Source organism: Nicotiana tomentosiformis, chromosome 4 (genome assembly GCF_000390325.3).
Source record: "Nicotiana tomentosiformis chromosome 4, ASM39032v3, whole genome shotgun sequence".
NCBI classification, from domain to species: Eukaryota; Viridiplantae; Streptophyta; class Magnoliopsida; order Solanales; family Solanaceae; genus Nicotiana; species Nicotiana tomentosiformis.
Genome location: NC_090815.1, coordinates 21,670,038 through 21,687,337, shown reverse-complemented (window position 1 = coordinate 21,687,337; position 17,300 = coordinate 21,670,038). Strand labels below are relative to the sequence as shown.

Genomic DNA, 17,300 nt, shown 5'->3' with positions numbered 1-17,300 from the left:
GACCCGAACCAACTAACCCGGTATATCATAATATAGCTTAAGAGCATAAGGGAAACAGAAATGGGGGAAACAGGGCTATAACTCCCGAAACGACCGGCCGGGTCATTACAAGATGTTATGCCAAGGAAATGAAACAACCAAACACAAGTGAAACAATAGAGAAGTATCTACAAGAGTTACTATCGAGGTAGTGCCTCGTAGTATCAAATCACAAAATAATTTACAATCTTTTCTTATATCACCGTGGGAGAATTCACTACAAAAAAGGGTCAAATAGCGGCACTTAATTAGCAGCATTCATCGGTAACTCCCGCAGATTGTATCAAATTGTGGGACTTTCTCTAGCTGATGCAATTAATTATAATTTAGAGGGGGGATGGGGGATCTGGTACATTAAAAGCAAAAGAGCGCCAAGCTTCCAATTTTTCCCACTATATTTTTGTTTTCCTTCATTTGTTTCTCCCCCAAAACTTTTAGACCTCATTTTGCTTTCCCACTTTCCCGTCTCTCTCACTCTCTCTCTATAGTCTCCAAGCAGCAGCCTCTCTATTACAGTATTGAAAAAGCGTAGCAGTCAAGTTTTTCCAATTACAGTAATTTCTTCTTTTGTTTATTTGCAATTTGTCTTTCATCTTCTCCGATTCTAATTTTGTGTAACCAGGTATTTTTGTATTTTGTAAATTGCATGTGGGTTTTCACTTTATTTTTGTGTTATTTTGGGTATTCTCTGTTGGATTTGAGGTTTATCTATTTATTTGGAGTTTTTGGTTGATTTGGAGTTTCTATGTTGATTTTATGCAATTTATTAGCTTGATTTCTCAATAAACCTAGAATTTTCTGGCATGCAATCTGCTTTATTGCCTCAATATCCTAATGTATTTTTTTTATGCTTCTTTTTTCATGTTCTGTAATGTAAAAAACATTCACCAAAAAATTGATTTGTCTCTGTGTTTTTCAGTTTTGGTAAGCTTTTTCTCCATTATTTCTTTAATTACTGCACTGGTATGCCTAATTATAACCTTCATTTTACTTGATTCTTACATGTATGTTCATGGCAGATACCTAGGCACATGTATGTATAATTTTGGTTTTGTGATGATGCTCTATTTTTATTTTTCAGTTTGTTAATTAGTCAAGTGGCATATTTTTGTATAAAATGAGAATGAAGTTTTACTCTTTCTCCTTCTTGGTTTTAGATAGATTATTTTTTAGCATTACTATATTATTTTTTAGCATTACTATATTACTATATTATTACTTGTTAGAATATGCTAACATCTATTTTAACTCTATTAATCTCATCGTGCTTGATTTCTTTTCTTTTCACCGCTTCTAGAAAATGATTGTTTGTTTGTTTGTAAACTTTTGTGTTTCTATTACTATTTACATTTGTCATTTAATTTACTAATTGCGTCGACGAGCTTGCTATTTAATGCAAAAGGCTTGTTGTAATGTAGTCAATTAAGGAAAAATTAAGTAGCATGTTGTAGCATTCTCAGTTGATCTTATCATGCTAGATAATTAGTAGAACATTACCTTTACTTTTTGTTGTCTTATAAAGTGTTAAAATATGTCTCTAATCTTATGGCTTTGAAAATCTTGTAGGTAATATTGTTTCACACTAATCGTTTTTTCAATGGATAAGTCTTGGACTAGAATGTCGAGGAACACACATGAATATTTGCTTGGTTTGAATCAATTTATAGAATTTGCATTTAAGAATGGAGCTATAAGAGATATAATAAAATGTCCATATCCTAAATGTGGCTTTAGAAAGTGGAAGACTAAAGATATAGTATTTGACCATTTAGTCTGCAAATCATTCCCTCAAAATTATGTCACTTGGGTTATGCATGTGGAAATGAATGTGGTGCACAGTTCTAACAACATAGAGGTTACCAGTGATACAATACCTCCTGAAAATTCTATAGAATTATTGATTAATGAAGAATTTGGGGGCTTAAGATATGAGAGCATTGATGTAGGTCCGTCACAAGTAGTGAGAGAAGAAGAAGTCTTAAACGAAATGCCAGCTTCATATAACAAAGACTTTTTTATTTGCTTAGAGATGAAAATCAAGAACTGTACGAAGGGTCCAAGTACTCAAAGTTAAGAGTTTTTGTTAAAGTTATATCACATAAAGTGTTTGTCTAGGCTAAGTGACATGGTAATGACTATGCTACTATATCTACCTAGGGATGCATTTAAATTTGCAAAAATCCCTAATTATTTTTATGAGGCCAAGAATACCATTAATAAGTTGTGTCTTGATTATGTTAAGATCGATGCTTGTCCGAATGACTGCATGTTATGCTGGGAAGATGATATTGATAAGCAAAAATGCAAGTATTCTCACACTTCTAGGTGGAAGCCTGATAAGAAAAGCAACAAAATTTTTGTGTCTGCTACAGGTAAGAAGAAGCAGTCTGCTACAAATAAGAAGCAAAAGAAGAAGCCTGCAAAAGTTCTGCATTACTTTCCATTAAAATCAAGGTTACAAAGATTGTTCATGTGTTCTAAGACGGCAGAGCATATGAGATGGCATGCGGAGGATGGTAACAAAGATGGAATCATAAGGCATCCTAGAGACGGTGAGGCATGGAAGAGGTTTGATACAACGTTTCCTGAATTTTGTTCTGATCCTCAAAATGTTCGATTAGGCCTAGCTAGTGATGGTTTTAACCCTTTTGGGATGATGAGTACTAATTATAGCATTTGGCTAGTGATTTTGGTTCCATATAATCTTCTACCTTGGTTGTGTATGAAGCAACCAAATTTCATCCTCTCAATGATCATTCCAGGTCCATGTACGGCGGGGAATAATATAAATGTATACCTGCAACCCTTTATTAAGGAGTTGAATGAGTTGTGGAGTGAAGGTGTGAAAACTTTTGATTCATCAAAGGATGAAATGTTTAGAATGCGAAAAGCTCTTATGTGGACAATCAGTGATTTTTCTGGATTTAATATTTTATCTGGTTGGAACACACATATCGGTTTTGCATGTCCCTCTTATAATTTTGATACAGAACCTTGTCGACTTCGGCATAGTAGAAAGTGGTGCTTTATTGGCCATCGTTGATTTTTGGCAAGAAATCACAAATTTAGATTGATGAAGCTTTGCTTTGATGGAAATGTGAAAGAGAGGACCCCTCTAAATAAGTTATCTGGGTCCGACATTTTATAACAAGTGAAAGATATTGATATTACATTTGGAAAACCAGCAGAGTTGAATGATAAAAGAAAAAGAAATAGGCAAAAGAGTGTTGGGGAAGATGTAACTCAGCAATGGAGAAAAAAACCATATTCTTTAGTCTTCCATATAGGGAATTCAACTCATTGCGCCATAATTTAAACCCTATGCATATTGAAAAGAGTGTGTTTGATAATATTATATACTCTTTGCTAAATGATAAGAAAAATCAAACGATCATGTTAAAGCTCGAAAAGATCTACGAGATATGGGTATAAGGCGTGATCTTTGGCCAGACGAGAAAGGTGATTATCGGCTTACTGCTTTTACAATTCCAAAAGAGAAGAAAGTAGCTTTCCTAAAAACTTTAAAGAATATCTCAATGCCGGATGGTTACGCAAGTAGTATATCTCGTTGTATTGATCTGGATCAAAATCGAATCTTTGGATTAAAAAGCCATGATTGTCACATAATTATGGACTAATTGTTGCCGATTGCAATTCGTAATGTGCTTCTAAACCACGTTGTAGTTTTGGTAGAGTTTTCTTCCTTTTTAGACATCTTTGTCTGAAAAGCTTGAGCCTCTCGGGCCTAGAAAAGCTACAAGATTGGATTGTAATCACTCCTTATCACCTGGAAATGTTGTTCCCTCCATCATTTTTTACTGTAATGGTACACTTAACTGTCCATCTAGTGGATGAAGTAATACAAGGTGGCCTAGTACATTATCGGTGGATGTATTTTGTTGAAAAGTACAATATTTCTTTTTTGAAATTATTTTAATCGATCTTGTAATATTGTTTCAATGTAAATAGTTGTTCTAATACGATGCCTTTTTTGTTACAGATTCTTAGGTCATTTGAAGTCCCTGGTAGGAAATAAAGCACAAGCAGAAGGTTCTATAGCTGGAAGTTACATAGTTGAAGAAGCTCTAACTCTTTGTTCTCGGTATTTTGAGGATATTTAGTCAAGAGTAAATAGGCCTAAACGTGTAAGTGATGAACCAAATCATAGCAAGGCTTCTGAAAGGCCATCTATGTTCCCTCAACAAGGTAAATTTGTTGGAGGCTCCACAACATTCCCCATGACTCCTTTGGAGAAAACTCAAGCTCATCGCTATGTGTTACTCTATTGTGCTGCAGTGAAGCCATCTATTGAGTAAGAAATTTAATTTTATTTGATATATGAAATAAGTTTTAAGAGTAACGTGAATTTAATTAATACGTATAAATCTTCTTTAGTGAATTTAGGCAACACATCAAAAGCAGTTCAAGAGGGCGAAGACCTTCAACAACAGAGGTATAGAGAAGAGTCACTAAAGAGTTCTCTGATTGGTTTCCAAAGCGAGTGAGTGAATCGTATTAGAATGTGTTTTCATAGCTTTCTTATTTTAATTTATAAATTTTGACAAAATTATTTGTTGTATTTAGATTATGAATCCAGATATATCAGACACAATATCTGATGATATGAAGTTCTTAGCACAAGGTCCAGCGCCAAATGCAAAAAGATTCACGGCTTATAACATTAATGGATTCAAATTTTGGATTTTGTCTAGAGAACAAGGATTGCAAACTCAAAATAGTGGAGTTTTTCTTATTTCTGACACTTATTGCATTGCATCTAATGCTGATAGAAATGCGAGGCAAGCAGACTTACCATATTATGGGAAGCCGGAAGATATTATTGAGCTTAATTATTATGGCTGGTTCAAGGTTGTGCTTTTCAAATGCCAGTGGGATGACACTACTCGTGATAGAGGGTTCAAAAGAGATGTTTGGAATTTTAATTGTGTCAATTTTTCTAAATTGATTCACACCGGTGATAGTGAGGATCATGATCCTTATATTGAAGCATCTCAAGAAAATATGGCCTATGTTGATGATGAAAATGATGAGGATCATGATCGTGATGTTTTGTTTCATCTATGATAGTTCAATGTTTATATCATATGTTGAAGTGATCATAAAATATTCTATTTTTTGGTAACCTGTTCCTAGTATTTATTTTATTGTTCTCAGCATATTGATTGTATCTCAGTATTTATTTAATTTGCTTATCTTTTCTTAATTACAGATATAACGAAGACCAAGCATTGGCAGAACTTCAAAATGTCAAATCAGGGGAATGCACAACCAGCCCCGTCAGTTCAGGCAACAACAAAGCCGGCTTCGTCGGTTCCATCACAGTTTGGTTCGTCAGTTCAGGCAACAACAAAGACGGCTTCATCGGTTCAGGCTACATCACAGTTCGGTTTGTCAGTTCAGGCCACATCACAATTGGCTCCGTTGGTTCAAGTCGCATCACAACCGACTTCATCCTTTCCGTCCGCATCACAGCCGACTTCGTCCTTTCAGACCGCATCACAATCGACTTCGTCCTTTCAGGCCGTATCATAGCCGACTTCATCAGTTCAGGTCGCATCACACCCTGCACCATCTAGAAAGCATATTGAACGTGAGTCGATGCAACATTGGACTGTAGATGCTATAGGTAAACTTTCTTCTTCTTCTTCTTCTTTGCTAAAAGTTCCCAAATTGCTGCTGGTTTATTTTTAAATTTTTTTTTTCTTCTTCTTCTTCTTCTCTGCTAAATGTACCCAAAATGTTGCTGGTTTATTTTTAATTTTCTCTTATTTTTTCCTTTTTATCCTTCTTCTTCTCTGCCAAAAAATTCCAAAAGGGACTTATCACTTTTTCTCTCTTTTAACTTCCCACAACACTGGTACTAATGTAAAGTAACATATATATGTAATTATTTTTTTCTGTTTGTTTAAACTTGGCTTTTTTTAAATTAAAAATTCAGAAGAAAATAGGAAGAGGCTCAAAGTGAAAGTTAGGGATGTTCTAAATTTATCTGGTGAAGAGCGCATCGTGCTTGAATTCGATTACCTGGACGAACCATTTGGAGAAGCACAAGGCCTTCTTGCTGGCTTTTGTGGAATTTTGGCAACTGACTTCTCCTTATTTCCAATTCTCTTTGAGAAATGGTCAGATTTACCTATATCATACTTCGACCATGTATTTGATCTAAGTGTAAAGGTATAAGCTCTAATTCTTTCTGCTACACGTCTATTTTATTGTTGGACTTCATATTTGCATGTAACAGATAAGCTAACCAATGTTTTATTCTTGAAGCAACGATTTTGTTTAAGACAGTCGAGTCAGTTGCACGAGGTTATGTTTATAATTCTATTTGGAAAAAGTGGAGCGCGGATAGGCTAAACTTGTGGAGAGCATTCTATCCACTCAAAAGTAAAGCTCAGATTATGGAAAATATTCCGGCTGGGATTCCACGGGATCAGTGGACTTCGTTTGTTGATTACCATTTTAAAGAAATAATTTTGGTATTTATTTAATTACTTCAACTTGTATGTTTGATTATATTTAGTTATTTGTGTGATTGGCTTTCAAGTATTTTTTTTTGTAAGGAAATGTGCAAAAGGAATACTGAAATTCGAAAGAAACAAACATTTACATATAGGTGGCTCCAAACCTAACTCCAGAAGAGGGGCTGAAATGGTGAAAGATGTTAATTCATGTCATTTTACTTTAATTATTAAACTAACTTATGTAACTATTCCAGTTAAGTTATTCCGTTGGTTATTTTATTTATAGATGGTTGAGACTAGACGAAGGCCTGGACACGCACAACTTTATTTTGATACTCATAAGAAATAAGATGGAACATATGTGAATAAGGCGGCAAAGGAGATATGTGTAAGTTTGTTCTTTATCTTTGTGATTGTTGAAGGTTATTTTTTCTTTTTGGGTATGAAATCTAATATATGTATCTGTCTGATTCACTATTATTGTGTGTGTCAAAAGTACCAAATTGTGTTATAAATTGGTCGCAAATTCAGTTGGAATGTGCATTATGGTCTGGCACTTATTCAGTTGGAATGTGCATTATGGTCTGACAGTTATTCAGTTGAATCTCCCTCATTCTACTTTTCGGAAATAGCATCTCTCTATTCATCTGTCTTGTGGCTAATTCAAGTAGTTTCAGCTTCTTCCAGACTCTATATATGGTATTCCCATGAATGTTCTGCTCCCATATGTCTTGAACAACACCCTTTGAATTTTTCATGTTGCAACAGCACATTGAGTAATCGAAATAACGTAGAGATGTATTATTTAGCTATATTAGCTTCAATAATAATTTTGGTATGGTATGAGCATTCTAGATTGTGGTAAAATGCTTCCAATCTACTATACATTAGAAACTATTGGTCATTACAGAAAGCTCAATCTATTAAACTATAGGTTCTCTCTTCTGCATCTCTTTTATTACTCTAAGAGTATTAACTCCCTTTCCTATTGATTTGGCCAAGTTCAATATCTTGTATACGTCTTTGAAAGTTGATGGTGTCTGATTATTTTAGTCCATTCAGTCTATTATGTACTGAGAGGATAATATTAAAATCTCCTACAATAAGAAAGGATTCATTAATCATAGTACCTATCTGATGTGATAACACAACAAGAATAGCTCAGAAAAAAAGGAAATTTGTTTCAGAAGAACAAGAGACAGCCAATTGATTTCTCTTGTTCCATAAATATTAATTCACCATTAATCTGTTTTTGTGTATATTTCCTTCATTTCCATATTCTTGATTCACTCAGCTTCTTGCATTGAGGTAAAAAAAACTCCTTTTCTTTTTTATTGATTCTCTGTATTGGTTTCTTATGAAAATAATGGTAGTAGTTCTTGAAATTCTGTTTTTTGACTAGTTGGATGCATGATCTGTGTTTTGCAAACATATTCTTTTCTTAATGTATGTGTGTGTGTGTATTATGATCATTGTTTGAAATGGGGTGTCTGAAATTTTGTGTGTAATATATATTATGATATAGTTTATGAGGTGTTTAAGATGTTAGAATTTTTTTTTTTTGAAATTTGGTTCTTGTAGATTCTTTTTTGATATTTACCGATGGGTTGTAATGTCAAATAAGTCGTACACTTTTGTTTCTTTCTTTCTTGTTTGAAACATTCTCTGTTTTTTCTTGGAAATAACATTATCTTTTTGACCAGTCCAATTTTTTGTAAATCTCTTCTATTGTTTAATTATTACTAGTACAAGAGTTGGTTTCATAGTATAAAGGGTATTAGTACAGCTGCATAATTATTACTAGTACAAGAGTTGGAATTGCTGTGTGAATCCGTGCATGTATTGTGCCTTTAGGCAGATTACCCTCTTCACTAACAAACTTCATTACATGCTTTTCCCAGAATCTTCCACTACAAAATGCCTTCTCCCCTCTGCAAATATAAAAAGGAAAGGAAACAAGTTGTTAGTGTATGTTTAACTATTTACTGCTTCAGCTTGTGCAGCAATAATAGGTAGTTCCGCCGCAGAGTATTAAGTACTGATCTTGCTTATTCAAATGCAAAAGGAGTCAGTAAAATGAACTAGACCACCATATAGTTCTAAAAAATCATCATGTATCTTTTAAGTTCATTTTACTTACAATGAGACCTATAAGGATGAAGTTCTTTTTTGGTGTTGCTTTTGTATTTAGGTGTATTTTATAGTTTTAAAGTATCTGGCTTGATGCATTTCAGCAGCTATCTCTTTTTTGCTTGTCTTAGTGTGTATTTAGTTACTTATTAATATTGTGATAAATAATATTTAGGAAAAAATTGAACTTGCTTTGAGCCAAAGCACGGTGGATGAGTCTGGAGTTTCGCCGAATGCTGTTGTTGTTAAAGTGCTAGGAAAAGAGCACTCTGGAAGGGTAAGGTGCTTAGGATTAGGAGCTGTCCCAACAAAGTTTTTAAACATGCAAGACCTCGTTTTGGTGGTATGAATGCTTTAAGTAGTGATGCTTCATGTTTGAACCATTGCTAAGAGAACTTCAATAAATTGTTGAATGCTCACAACCAAAGCCAAGAGAACTACAAAGAAATAGTGAATTCACACAAACAAATGACGAATGCTTTCAAGGCATATATGATAATGAAAGAAGGGACAATACCAGAACAATTTACGGGGTTCTTTGCTTCTCCTCCTACAATGGTAAATAAACTTCTGGGTTTTTTTTCAACTGATATTATTTGCATCAGGAGCAACTGATATAAAAAAAACTAAAGATCTTCTTTCTCCGCACTTCTTTAGTGGATCGATTGTACTTTATTCATGTTGAAACTTTCTTGTTTCTGAGATTATAGTTATGTATGTGTACTGCTGAATTCCTAGTATCACGCATTTTAAAATTTTGACTAGTGAATAAAGTATGGAATTGGTTCAGATTTTTATTCAAGAAATAGCTCAAGTTATAATTAGCATTCAAAAGATCTTATTGTTTTATTTTGTTCGCAGCCAACAGATGCAACTAGTGGATCTCTATCACCCATGGACGCAAGAAGATCATCTGATGGCAGTAATTCAGGTGACAACAATTGAAGTTCTTTATAATTGAATATTAGATAATTAATTATGACAATGTAATTACGTGATTGGAGCGGATGTTAGAATGGCTAGGGTGAATATTTTATGTTAAAATTTAGTTTGAAAACTACTGAATTACTTTATATATGAAAGTAACACTTTTGTGATGCTAAATATGTTGATATTTCTAAGTGTTGATATATATATCTTTTTTGGTTAGATTATGGTGTGTACAGGTTCATAAGTAGATAATATTCAAAGTTCAATATTTGTAAAAAATGCAGTAAAAGAAATTAATACGTTCAATGAATTGCGTGGGTTTTGACCGCCGCACTTTTTGTATTGTTAAATAATTATTTCCTATGTTGCACAGGTTCAGACTGCCGGAACTTTTAAAAAATATAAATTTTTTAATAATTTAATAATCAATTTACGGTGGTTGAACTACCACAAATTAATTACTGCTAATTAATTAATGCAGTCGCGGTAGAACTACTGCAATTTGATTGCGGCGAGCCTTCTTGTAGGAGTTTTGTGAACCGCTGCAACTACAAATTACGGGAGTTACGGACCACTGTAATTTGTAAAAATAACTGTCGCAATTTGGCTTTTTTTTATAGTGATTGCATTTATTTTTGAAAATCATTTTCCCAAAATAGCTTCTCGCGTTTTAGATCACCTTATCACACCGCGTGGCCTCAAATAGTTCTCCTACTAGCAACACGCATATCAAGCCCACCTTATCTCATTGCATGCGTTTCAACCCCAAAACCTTATACAACCGCATGCATATCAATATCACAATATATCACAAATCGCACCTCAAGTACCTAATATCGCAACTTGCCAAGAAACCAACAACAATAGTGCTTTCACAACAAGTATCTCATGGCTCAACCATAACATGCACAAGAGTATCAACAATAATAACCGAAAGTGAGTAACTCAACAAGAATAGTGTTTCTCAACTCTGTAACTTTGCCTCAAAGTAAATTACAACCTTTATAACTCAATACCAATTTCAATAACAAGATACTCCAAGAATGACAACTTCAAATAAAGAATTCACGGTTAAATAATGAATAAGGAATGAAGGAAACAACAACTTCAACTAAACATGTAGAGCGATTAACAAGTAAGAGATAAGACAAGTAGAGCATGTGAAGATAGCCTGATGATGTAACATGTTAAGGTAACTCAAATAAGGAATGAAAGGAATCTACATAGCTGACATGGGTAATTTTCATATTTAGCCCGTGCACATACTTGCCAACTTGCGTACATGGCTTTCACACATCAAAATTATCACGAACAACACCAATCCTAAGGGCTAATTTCCCCACACAATGTTATGCAAGACACTTACCTCAAAACACACAAACTTAATCCACTAGTAGGTCTTTCCCTTGATTATCCAACTCCGAATGACTCGAATCTAGCCAAAATAACTTCATACCATAAATATAAACTATAGGAAACTATTTTTAACAATAAAGTTACGATCTTTACACAGAAAGAAAAAGTGAAATCACAAAGTCAATCAAGGCCCGCGTCTCGGAACCCGACCAAAATTATAAAATTCGAACACCCATTCGATAACGATTTCAACCATATAATAATCAATCAAATCCGACCTCAAATCGCCTTCCAAATCCCAAAAATTTTAGCCTAAGAAGTTTCACAAATATTTTTCCAAATTTCCAACTCAAAACACTAATTAAATGATGAAAATAACAATAGATTCGTGTAATATAGACAAAACCGATTTAGAATTTCTTACCCCAATGATTTACTTGAAAAACTCTCAAAAAAGAACCACAAACTGAACTCTCTAGGTCCAAAAATGGATAATGAATCAAACCCTCGAACTTAGGCCTTTTCTACCTAGTGAATCCGCATTTGTGGTCACCCAGTCGCATATGTGACGTCGCACCTGCAAAACATCCATCACAGGTATGGTTCCCACTAAAGTCCAGAGGTTCTGATTCTGCGGACAACTGCTCGCACCTGCAATCCTCCTTCTGCGGAGAAAACAACTGCACCTGTCGTCCTGCCCCAAAGCCTCTCTCCAAATTCTGCTTCTGCGGAAGACAAGTCTGCGCCTGCGGAGGCGCACCTACGCCCAAGTGTTCGCGCCTGTGAGCCCAGACTTGGGCAGCCTACTCGAGTTCTACGCTTCACCACTCGTACCCATGAGTCCTCACCTGCGACCAATCCCTCAGCAGGTGCGATTACACCAGAAGGGCTGATGCTTCAGCAACATGATCAAGTCCAATTTTTTTATCCAGTTTCAATCTAAATCACACCCGGCGCCCCAGGGGCCCCGTCCGAATATACCAACAATTTTCAAAATGTATAACGGGTCTACTCAAAGCCAAAAATCATATCAAACAACATCGATTCTACGAATCGCAACCCAATTCAAGTCTATGAAACTATGAACTTCCGATTTCCAAAACAAATGCCGATTCATACCAAAACAATCTCAATTGACTTCAAATTTTGTACACAAGTCATAAATGACATGGCGAACCTATTCCATCTTCCGGAATAAGAATCCGAACCCGATGTCAATAAAGTCAACTCCTGGTTAAACCTTTCAACCTCCCAAATTTTTAACTCTCCAACTTTCGCCAATTCATGATGAAACGACATACATACCTCCAAATCAACATCCGGACATGCTCCTAAGTCCAAAATTACCATACGGAGCTATTGGAACTGCCAAAACTCCATTTTGGAGTTATCTATATAAAAGTCAAACTATGGTCAACTCTTTCAACTTAAGGCTCCAACTTAGGGACTATATGTCCTATTCCACTCCAAAACTCACTCGAAACCAAAACAAAACACCCCCGACAAGTCGCGTAACCACAGTATAACATAGAGGAGATAATAAACAGGAGATTGTGGCTAAAATAATCAAAACGACCGATCATGTCGTTACATCATCTCTGTTGTTGAGTTATTTGCTTAAATTGCAATTACATTCTCTGTCATATTCATTCATTGCATACCACATCTCAGTCTCCGTTATCATTTTTTGTCACATCATGTTATCAATTTTTGGGCATATTGGCATGAGATTTGTGAGCCCGAGAGACAAGAGAGATTGATGATTATGTTGGGGCCTGAGGGCCAGATTGTGTGTTATAGATGGGATCAGGATGTACGCCACAACAGATTTTATTGATTCATGATATGAAAGAGATGCACACCACAACAAATTTTATTGATTCATGATGGGATTGGACTGCATGCCGCATCAGGTTTTATTGACATTCATGACTTCACATGCACATTGACATGTAGACATAGAGATGTACATTCCTCATGCTATCTGAGAATGAAATATCTTATCTGATGTTGAAAGTTTTTGGGAAAAATCATAGTTTTCTGATATACTCATATTATAGTTTACAAAGCTGGTGTGAAATAAAAATACGCCATCTGTCTAAAGTATACATGAATAAATTAAAAATTCTAAAGCTACCATGAACAAAAGGCAACAATGACTGGAACGTAGGTACATCTTCAGATTCACCTCCCGTGGTACGCATCTACATCAATTATCAAAAATCTGCACGCAAGGTGCAAAAGTGTAGTATGAGTACAACCGACCCCATGTACTCAATAAATAACAAGACTAACCTTTGGGCTGAAAGTAGTGACAAGATCTACATGTACAGTCCATTATAGAAATAACAATACAGAAATGTAGGCATGCTTTAAAGTTCAACAGTTAAACTCAGTACAAATAAAATAGATCAACTCTGAATGATATGAGGAATATGACATCTCTATATCTACATGCCAATGTACATGCTGTATGTGATGCAGCTCTATGGAAAATCTCATACACTCACAATCTCAATCGGTCAATCAGTAACATTCAGTCACATCTATATAAGGTCGTATATATACACATCAACTAACAATTAGTCAATCAGTATTGTATAAGGCCAATTCAGCCTAGGGGAAGATCCATCCCCAGATATAAATGATTCGGACAAGATCCATGTCCAGGGAAGATCTCAAAATACTCAATCACTCAGTAATGTATATGGCCAATCTAGCCCAGGGAAGATCCATACTGTATATATACACATCAACTGACAATTAGTCAATCAGTACTGTATAAGGCTAATCCAACGTAGGTGAAGATCCATCCACGTATATAAATGATTCAGACAAGATTCATGTCCAGGGAAGATCCATCCCTCAATATAAATGAACCGCACTCACTGTGGGGGGTGCAGACTCTAAAAGGGCTCCTTCAGCCCAAGCGCTATAATAGCCAGATCCATGCATAAATAAATAAAATATGCTACGTCGTGTAGCTCCATCCCATAAATATCACTCAAAATCTCCAGTCTCTCGGGCTCTCAGTGACATGAAAATCAACCCGACATGATGATATGATGTATCAATGAATGACAACAAAGACTGAGATATGATATGCAAATCATAGATGTGACTGAATATAAAATTGTAAATTTAAACAAGTAATTCAATAGAAATAAGACCTCTTGTGGGTCCCAAAAATATTGGCACGTAGCCTAAACATAATCTTTAACATGAGTCTCAGCTCGATTTCCTCTAACACGTGGAGGATATGTTGGTAATGACATGATTATTTGATTATGCAACTCCACAGAATCAATTAAGTCACAATTTATATGGTGCACGCCCACACGCCCGTCACCTAGCATGTGCGTAACCTCCAAACAATTCATAAAACACGAAAATCAGGGATTCGTACCCTCAGAACCAAGTTTAGAAGTGTTACTTACTTCGAACAAGCCGAATCTACTGCCGAACAAGCTAAACAATACTCCGGAAATTCCATTCCGCGTATATCAACCTCCGAACAACTTCCTATCTCCTCAATTCCAAGCCACACGATTAGAAACTAGTCAAACAACGTGCAAATTTATCAAAATATACTCCAATGCTTACAACTTAACAATTTATAAATATTCCCGACTCTTCTCGAAACGTCAGTAGTGGGGCCCACGTCTTAAAATCTGACAAAACTCATATAATCCGATAACTCATTCAATTACGAGTCCAACCATACTAGTTTCACTCAAATCCGACTCTGAATCGACATGCAAATCCCAAAAACACATTTTATGGAGTTTCTACAATTTTTCCCAAATTTTCATCTCAAAATACTAATTAAATGATGAAAATAATGATATATTCATGTATATTAACCAAATCCGAGTTAGAATCACTTACCTCAATGAATATCTTGAAAATCCCACAAAACATCGCCTCAAGTCGAGCTCCCAAAGTCCAAATATTAAATATTACTCTAACCCCCATTTATAAGGTACAACAATCTCATCTCCCATTGTGCTAGCCGCACATGTTTTGTGCGGTCCGCACATTGCAAGTTCCGCGACCGCAATCCATAGTCCGCACATTGCAAGTTCCGCGACCGCAATCCATATTGTGTGGCCGCATTTCAGCTGCCACTGCACTACTAGGCTTCAGTAAATTGACCACAACTTTCGTTACAAATGTCCAAATGATGAATGGTTTAACTTTCTGGAAACGAGATTCAAAGGACTAAAACTTTTAATTTTTGATTATATCCAAGTTTCTTATATATTAAAAGATATAATCTTCGGAATTCAGACCATCAAACCTGCAGATTCCCCTTTCTGCGGCCGCAAGAGGATTTCTGCGGTCCGCACATTTCTTCTGTGGTCGGCGCATTTCCTCTGCGGTTCGCACATGAGGCTTTGTCACCACTCCAAATTTTACACACAAATCATATATGATATAACGAACTTACTGAAATTTTCGGAACTACAATCTGAACCCGATATCATCAAAGTTAACTCCCGTTTAAACTTATGAACATTCCAAACCTTCAAATTTCAAACTTTTGCCAATTGGTGTCGAAACCTTCTAGAAATATCCAAATGAAATTCCGGGCATATGCCCAAGTCCAAAATCACCATTCGGACCTAACGGAATCACTAAAATCCCGATCTGAGGTCGAATACTAAAAAGTCAAACTTGGTCAACTCTTCCAACTTAAAGCTTCAAACATCAAATTCATTATTCCGAACTAATTTCGAAACACCTGAAAACCAAACCGACGATTCACACACGTCATAATACATCATATGAATTTATTCAAGACTTTGAATAGTTAAAAGGAGCTTAAATACTCAAAACAAACGGTCGGGTCATTACATTGTCCCCCCAATTAAACATACATTCGTCCTCGAACGTGCTAAGAGTTGTTCCTAAACCTTCAAATCTCTATTCCACCTTACCACACATATACTAGGGTGATCCCATGCCACCCTATTCCATATAGGCCTGACAACACAACATAATTGAAGATTTTACTTTAACCTTAGTCTGTAAAACTTAGAACCCAATTTCCAACATCCAGACTTTCTTACAAGACCCGAATCTCATATCTACACATTGTATAAGTCTGAACAAGCTATATCAAGAAATAACCATAACCCCAGATATAATAACATTACATACTACATAACTCGCATACTCGCTGCACTATTCCCGATCACAGTATCTACTCAAAACCAACCAAGTACTAGTATAAAACCCCACATTCAACAGAACCTCATTCCAAACCCTTCGCACACCTCTGATAATGAAATAAACATACAGGAACTCAGAACCCCTCACCAGATCAGCATGACATGGAGCTTCCTTCGTTCAACAAGTACCATAGCCAGTTATTTAAGCCGTATTCTAAATTATTCTCCAACACGCCGTAATCAAACCTGATAGTAACCATTCTAGGTCCAATAACCTTATATTATCAAACATAACTATTCCACAAACATGCGACACCAATATAACTCAAACCACAAATTGCGCAACCTATGTACCCAAAAATGGAAAATGTCTCAAAGAAGAGAACCATTTTGCAGGTTTAACAAGCACCACCACAACCGCAATGCTATTAGATCATCATATATAGTAGAACCAAGAGACACGAATCTAATAACGGTAACCAGCTCTCCTAGAGCACATATTAACATCAATCGCACGGACAACTCGCGTGCTATAGTATCAATATCTGGACTGGCAGGACAACTCACGTGCCAATAATATTAGTATATGGATCTGCATGGTCAACTCATGTGCCAATAACATAATCGGTCTAGCATGGTCACATGTCTCAAGTCCAAGCATATCATACACGAGCAATCAAATAAGTACACATGTATATGATAAATAAAATAAGACTCTTATGCTCCTGGAATGGTATAAATAACACGCCATAGAGTAGGCATGTGCAATGTGTTCTATCACAACTCAATTCGGCAAGTTATCGCAGAAATTGTAATTACCAAGTTTATTCAAGGAATTAGCCTCTTTGTAACCTCAAGTATAGCCCGGGTAGTTCTCAATAAAGGTACATATACAAGAAATGCTATAACTTTATGCTTAACAGCCAACTCTAGGTATATCATAGCCTAGGCATTCTTCCGAGTATGAATACTTGATCTGACACCCTCACATGGGCTCAAACCTCACATATATGCACACTCATAACGTGTAACTATCACAAATAATTAACGCAACTATTGCCTCCATTGAGTTTAAATAAAACACTCACCTCAAACAAGTCGCAACCCTGAAACAATATGCTTCTGAGAACTCCCAGTATCCAAATTCATATAACACGTGAATCGCCGTAACTGATCCCAACTCCAG

The 17,300-nt window shown here is 35.7% G+C and overlaps 1 protein-coding gene across 12 annotated transcripts; it reads left to right on the top strand.

Annotated features, from left to right (window-relative positions):
• Positions 1 to 299: 299 nt before the first annotated feature.
• Positions 300 to 9,803, top strand: LOC104110009 (uncharacterized). 12 transcript variants are annotated; one of them, XR_011415307.1, is made up of 10 exons: positions 323 to 661; positions 2,282 to 3,945; positions 4,040 to 4,351; positions 4,435 to 4,540; positions 4,624 to 5,178; positions 5,270 to 5,686; positions 5,999 to 6,714; positions 6,811 to 6,912; positions 8,830 to 9,212; positions 9,516 to 9,803. XR_011415307.1 is itself a non-coding variant. In XM_070199648.1 (6 exons), the coding sequence occupies exon 1, from the start codon at positions 2,165 to 2,167 to the stop codon at positions 3,080 to 3,082; it is 918 nt and encodes a 305-aa protein (XP_070055749.1). In that variant the 5' UTR covers positions 300 to 2,164; the 3' UTR covers positions 3,083 to 3,945; positions 4,040 to 4,351; positions 4,435 to 4,540; positions 4,624 to 5,178; positions 5,270 to 5,400; positions 5,461 to 5,686. The 12 variants fall into 12 exon arrangements, 5 of the variants coding, with proteins under 5 accessions (XP_070055749.1, XP_070055748.1, XP_070055746.1 ...); XR_011415308.1 differs by lacking the exon at positions 2,282 to 3,945 and having other exon boundaries at positions 336 to 593; XR_011415306.1 differs by having other exon boundaries at positions 336 to 2,591.
• Positions 9,804 to 17,300: the final 7,497 nt, after the last annotated feature.